The 5,591-nt window shown below is 54.9% G+C and overlaps 2 protein-coding genes across 3 annotated transcripts in view; one reads left to right on the forward strand and one right to left on the reverse strand.

Moving 5' to 3' along the window:
* The window catches only part of MCM7 (minichromosome maintenance complex component 7), a 7,926-nt gene extending 5,567 nt beyond the window's left edge, over nucleotides 1-2,359 (forward strand). For both annotated transcript variants that reach the window (XM_008073202.2, XM_021706277.1), the window contains 3 exons: nucleotides 793-961; nucleotides 1,709-1,818; nucleotides 2,002-2,359. In XM_008073202.2, coding sequence (XP_008071393.1) covers nucleotides 793-961; nucleotides 1,709-1,818; nucleotides 2,002-2,203 — 481 coding nt within the window. In that variant the 3' untranslated portion in view covers nucleotides 2,204-2,359. The remainder of the gene's footprint in view (nucleotides 1-792; nucleotides 962-1,708; nucleotides 1,819-2,001) is intronic.
* Nucleotides 2,360-3,330: 971 nt separating this feature from the next.
* On the reverse strand, nucleotides 3,331-5,585 carry COPS6 (COP9 signalosome subunit 6). Its single transcript, XM_008073239.2, has 9 exons — nucleotides 5,564-5,585; nucleotides 5,260-5,391; nucleotides 4,875-4,963; nucleotides 4,712-4,774; nucleotides 4,311-4,358; nucleotides 4,107-4,221; nucleotides 3,928-4,020; nucleotides 3,730-3,830; nucleotides 3,331-3,596 (listed from the first exon to the last, which is right to left on the reverse strand). The coding sequence occupies exons 2-9, from the start codon at nucleotides 5,342-5,344 to the stop codon at nucleotides 3,456-3,458; spliced, it is 735 nt and encodes a 244-aa protein (XP_008071430.2). The 5' UTR covers nucleotides 5,345-5,391; nucleotides 5,564-5,585; the 3' UTR covers nucleotides 3,331-3,455.
* Between the last annotated feature and the right edge of the window lie 6 nt (nucleotides 5,586-5,591).

The following is a 5,591-nucleotide window of genomic DNA, read 5'->3' on the forward strand; positions in this document are numbered from 1 at the left end:
CAGGCTGAGCCACCGAGCCAGCCATAAATGAATTTTTTATTTGAACTTGGGTCCCATCTCCAAGATATCATATTACAAACATGCAAATAACCTAAAATCCAGAATGCTTCTGGTCCTAAGATTTTAGATAATAGATATTCAACCTTTATCGCTATCCACGAGCCTGATAATTCCTCACATCTTTGCCCCCCTTCTTAAAATGTATTTCTAAGCCGGGCTCGGTGGCTCAGCCTGTAATCCCGCACCTTTGGAGGCTGACCTGATCCAGCGGGTTCGAGATCCGCCTGGGCAACTTGGTGAAACCTCATCTCTACAGAAAATCAGCTGGGCGTAGCACACACCTGTAGTTCCAGCTACTCGGAAGACTGAGGCGGAAGGATCGCCAGAGCCCAGTAGGTCGAGGCCGCGGTGGCCGGGAGCGGCCACTGCACTTCAGTCTGGGCGACAGAGTGAGACTCCAGCTCAAAAAAAAAAAAAAAAAATTATTTCTGTTGCTATGTCATAGGTTTAGGGAAGGGAATGAGATCTCTTCAGAGGGATTTGTCTTGTTCTTACAAAGGCTATATTCCTGAAAAGTTGGAGATAATTGACACGTACTGAAGACCGTACATTTGGAGAAACCCATATGCAAGCCAAGCACAGCATCACCCACTAATTGGTTTCTCCCATTTAAAGGCCTTCCCTTCCCCACAAGTTTTATTGAACAGGGAACCCCTGTACAGAAGAAAACACGCCCGTGTGTGCTCCATCCCCCATCACCCTTTCCCGCTTTCCCGCAAACCTGCCCCGCAGGCGTTACGTCGCCATGTGCCGCGAGAAGCAGCCCACGGTGCCGGAGTCTCTGGCTGACTACATCACAGCAGCATACGTGGAGATGAGGCGAGAGGCTTGGGCTAGCAAGGATGCCACCTACACTTCTGCCCGGACCCTGCTGGCTATCCTGCGGCTTTCCACCGCTCTGGTGAGTGCCCTTGCTGCCGGAGGGCCATGTACGTGGGCTTTCACTGGGCGGCCCTCCTGACCATGCTCTCCTTGCCGCCTCCCTCCTGCTCCAGCCCTGCTGGGGCTAAAGTGCTGACAGTGCAGATAGTGGTCCTCTCCGTGCTACCGCACTGTGGGTACTTGCTGCTCCAGCAGGGCACGCACGGCATCCGTGGAGGGCAAGGCCTTCTCCCTGCTGCTGAAGCCTCGCCAACGGGGTGGTTGGGGTTCACTTCACTTCCTGGGTCCTAGCTGCTGTGCTATAAACCTTCATTTCTGTTCTCCCGTCTTGGACCTGAGTCCGGGGGGCTCCAAAGTGCTGTTCGTGCAGGTAGTGTGATTACCTGACCTACTGCTGAGCTAGCACTTCCCGAGCCCCTGGGATACAGCCTCTGTCCGTGGCCTTCTTGGCTGAGCTCCCCAAGCTCGCCTGTCATGGCGGGGAGCCCAGCGAAGTTCAGAAGGGTCTGGTCTCCCTCACAGGACAGCTGAACACCGGGACTGGCCAGTGTTGAGAGGCGGAGACTTGGGCAATGGCTGGACGCTGCCCTGGGCATTGCACTCGTCTCGGTCTGACAGTGCCGGCCCAACACTGCGGATGTGGGGGGGTCCACTCCTGGTGTGTGAGCAGGCGACACGGGCTGCCCAGCCTTCGGGCTGGACAAGGGCGTTTCCTGACTCGGCTCCATTGCCCTCCTCCCGGTCCCCTCCCCCTGCCTTCCCCTAGGCGCGTCTGCGAATGGTGGACACGGTGGAGAAGGAAGATGTGAACGAAGCCATAAGGCTGATGGAGATGTCCAAGGACTCGCTTCTAAGCGACAAGGGGCAGCCAGCTAGGTGAGTGGCTTCCTGAAGCCTGAAATTGAGTCACCTTGATCTTCTGGACCAGACTGCTTTTAGGCTTCCCCATCCCTGTGTGAGGCTGGCCTCGGAATTCTCATACTGGTCGTCACTGTTCACGGGTGCTGTTGGGCGTTCGTGTTTGTCCCCTGCTCTTACACACCCACACGTTTCCTTTAGGACCCAGAGGCCAGCAGATGTGATATTCGCCACTGTCCGTGAGTTGGTCTCGGGGGGCCAAAGCGTCCGGTTCTCTGAGGCAGAGCAACGCTGCATCTCTCGTGGCTTCACGCCTGCCCAGTTCCAGGCGGCTCTCGATGAGTACGAGGAGCTAAACGTCTGGCAGGTCAACACTTCCCGAACACGGATCACTTTTGTCTGACTTCGGCCTGCTTGAGACCCCAGGGTCCGCTCTGTTCCACGCTGCCCTGCCACTTCCAAGGGTGTGATGGTGCCCCTGAGGGGGAGGAGGAGCCCTCTTTTCCCATGCTGCACTCGTTTTATCCCTTTGGCTAATAAAATGTTTGTAGATTGCTGTCTTCTCACCTGGCCTGACTTCCGTTAAAACAGGGTCTTGTGGGCTTTTTAGCGAATGTCTGGTTCTTTTTTCATGCCTTGTTTGGTTCTGTCCACTCAGTAAATTCCAGTTATCTACCTGCCAAGCACCAGTACAGACACTAAGGGCAAGGAGTGAGTTCCTGCCGTGCAGGGATTCTGTTTGGGCCTCTTCATCCCCTTCCCCTGCTCAGCCGCAAACGCTTGTTGAGCGCACCACGGAGCAGGTGCCAGTCAGGCTCTGGGGATGAGCTGCCGATGCAAGTGCAGGGCCTCTCTCAGCTTTTCTCCTCTTCTGCTTCTCTTGGAATATTTCTCTCGGCTCGTTTTATTCAACTTCTTAGTCCCCAGCTCCCACTCTAAAGCCCTGGTCAGGGGGTGAGGAGGACTGGGAACTGGAAGAAATGCGTTCCCTGGCACAAGCAGTCCTGACCGGTAGACTGTTTCCTGGCTTCCTCCCACGTATGCTGGTGCCTCCCTCTCGGAGCTGTGGTGCCACGTGGGCAAGGCATATTACAGACCCGTGTAGTAAGTACTCAGCATTTAATTGAGAAACCTTCCTGGTAACTCAGTGCCTACAGGATCAAGACTTCCTGTTCTCCCTAATAAAGATGCACTTAATATGGTGTGTGAAACACTTAAATTTAGCTTGGGGAAGGAGTTATTTGTCACGTTTATAGGGTTGGGCTGTGTAAGATGGTGTTGGAGTTTACAAGAAGGGGTAGAACAGATTGTCCAGGTGGAAGCAGGTGGCCTTTGAGCCTCTGACCCTTAAGACAGTCCACCTGACTGGATGTGGGGTCGCTCCAAGTGGCAGCGACTCCTCACTGAAGGGTGTCAGAAGGGCTGATGAGAAGGGATTCTGTTGACGAGTAAGGCTGAAACAACGGGCAGGCTTAAGTTAAGATCCGAGTTTAGAAACCAGTACCGTGCCCAACAGAGAGGACAAAACCATTGGGAGGGGTGCGGAGGGGCTGCTCCCCCTTTATTAAAGAACAGCAGTTTCTCTCAAGGGAGCACAGCCCTCCCCATCGGGACAGCTGTCTGACCCCTGTCCATCATCCTTTCAAGTACCCTCATCAGAAGAAGAGCCCCCGCATTCGCCTGCCGATGCCTTGTCGGTCGTAGAGGACATTGAACTTGTTCACGAACTGGTTCATGGTGTTGCATGTTTTGGTGATGGTGCCGAGGTAGGCCATAAGCCCCACGTCATTGCATTGCTGGGAGGGAACAGAAAGAACTAGTTCCCCAGGGGAACCCCCACGGTATGCCCAGGGGACAGCCGAGTCCCAGGCCCTGTACGTAAAAATGACAGCCTAAGTCCCACCTTCCCGTCCAGGGTTTTACACTTACATCGTAAAAATCCGTCTTGAACTTGTCTGTGCTGAGTACTGGGAGGCAGTGGCACAGAGCATAGGCCTCCCGCAGGATCTCGTGGTTAAAGGGGACTTCTCCTAAAAGTACAAAAAGAGGCTGCATTGATGTGGATGCTGTCACTTCCCTGGGAGGGAGAGGAAAAATGGCGGACTGCCAGGGAGGCCCCTGTCCTACCTGCTTCAGAGGCCTTGACATACTCCAAGATGAGCTTGACGCGGCTGTGCAGCATCTTGATGGCACTGTGCTGCGCTATCAGGTGTTCGGCCACTGCGGAGGCGACAGGGACAGGTGAAAGTTGGGAGAGCAGGTGGCCACACCTTCCACCCCCACTTTTGAGAAGTCCCCTCCATTACCGGTGGAGTTCTCCCCACTGCCTGTTGCTGTCATTCGGGCCACGTGGTCTACCCCAATGCGTTCAGCTTCCTCTGTGGCCAGAGTGTAGGTCAACTCAGCAAACAGCATTGTGGCCTACAGAGCAAAGTATCCCACACAGGGAGAGTCAGAAGCAGGAAAACAGGCCAAGAGCAGGACCTGAGGGTTGAAGGGCAGCGTATTACCTCTCCATTGATTATATCAATGACAGATTCAAAAACGCTGACCGGAAGCTGGAAAGAAGAGATGGAGAACAGCTCTTACTAACAGCAAATCGCCTGAAACTACACACAGTACCAGTGCCAAAAGCTGGGCGAGGCCCTTTCACACGCTTTCTCATCTATATCTTCCCAAGAAACCAGTGAAGAAGGGACTATCCCCATTTTGCACGTGAAAATGCAGTTTAGAAGTTAAACGACAGCCAAAGTCACAGCTGGTTAGTGGCAGAATGGAGGTCAAACTCCAGCATTCCCCAACAGACAAGGGATGTCATACAGGCAAAGATTAATAGCAGGCAGTGAGGGTAAAAGGCAGGCAGGGTGGGAGACAGGCATGACAAAGTGGGTGTGGGGCCAGCATTACTCACATCTGTGTGCTTGGTCATAGGGTTCAGTTTGAGAAAGAGGGGGCTCTCGATGATCTCACACACCTGGAAGAGAGGGACGACGCACAAGAAAGTCAGGGCTCCAAGCTCTTCCCCTCATCCTCTAGTCTCTGCCCCAGCACGCACAGGCTAAGCACGGACATACCTGCTTATGGACGTGGATGTCGGAGGGGTCAGGAGGCCCCCCCGTGGTATACCAACCCAGAAACTCCAGCTCCTTGAACACCTGTTTAACTGAGAGGAAGGGGCCAGAGCACACAGTATTTCCTTAAACCATCTTTCCTTAACTTGAAGCACCTGGTGTCTTTTCACCAGCTTCTCCCTCCAATCCTGGCTCAGTTTAAAGTCATTCCTCCTTCTGTCTTTTCCCAGCCTTTATTTTTGGGGACTACCCCGAACGCGGTCTTTTTCGGAGACCTTCTCAGCGTCTCCGCCTTTTCTCCTCCGTTCTCGGCCCCTCTGCTCCTTCTCCCCGACCCTCCCCATCTTCCCGCCCTGTCGTCCGCCCCCCACTCCCAGTCCCCTCTCACACTGCTCCTCCTTGGTGTAATAATACTCCTTGTCAATGATAATCTTCTCCTCCACGGTGTGGGACAGCAGCTCGAAGGAGTTCATCACCTCGATGTTTCGGCCCTCCTGCTTCCCGATGAGAGCCCCAATCACTGGGGGAGGGGGCGACAAGCAAAAGTTGGGGGTAAGGAAGCGCCCCGCGCCGGAAGGTCTGAGGCCCGTGGCAACCCCGCGGGAGCGAGTCGTGGCGCGGGGGCGGGGCAGGGCCCCGTCTGGGGGCGGCGGCCCCGGAGTGGAGACGGGAGCGTCTCGCCGAACACTCACCCTGCACCGGCCGCCCCTCCTGGGAGCG

This window comes from Carlito syrichta, unplaced genomic scaffold, assembly GCF_000164805.1.
Source record: "Carlito syrichta isolate Samal-C Ts95f unplaced genomic scaffold, Tarsius_syrichta-2.0.1 Scaffold115658, whole genome shotgun sequence".
In the NCBI taxonomy this organism is placed as follows: domain Eukaryota; kingdom Metazoa; phylum Chordata; class Mammalia; order Primates; family Tarsiidae; genus Carlito; species Carlito syrichta.

What these genes read in the sequence shown, in the direction of transcription:
- COPS6 (XM_008073239.2), bottom strand. Translation starts at nt 5,344, where the DNA reads ATGAACTCCTTCGAGCTGCTGTCCCACACCGTGGAGGAGAAGATTATC. An exon ending in TTACACCAAGGAGGAGCAGT is followed by an intron (nt 4,964 to 5,259) that starts GTGAGAGGGGAC and finishes CCTTCCTCTCAG; the next exon opens with TTAAACAGGTGTTCAAGGAG. An exon ending in ACATCCACGTCCATAAGCAG is followed by an intron (nt 4,775 to 4,874) that starts GTATGTCCGTGC and finishes CCTCTCTTCCAG; the next exon opens with GTGTGTGAGATCATCGAGAG.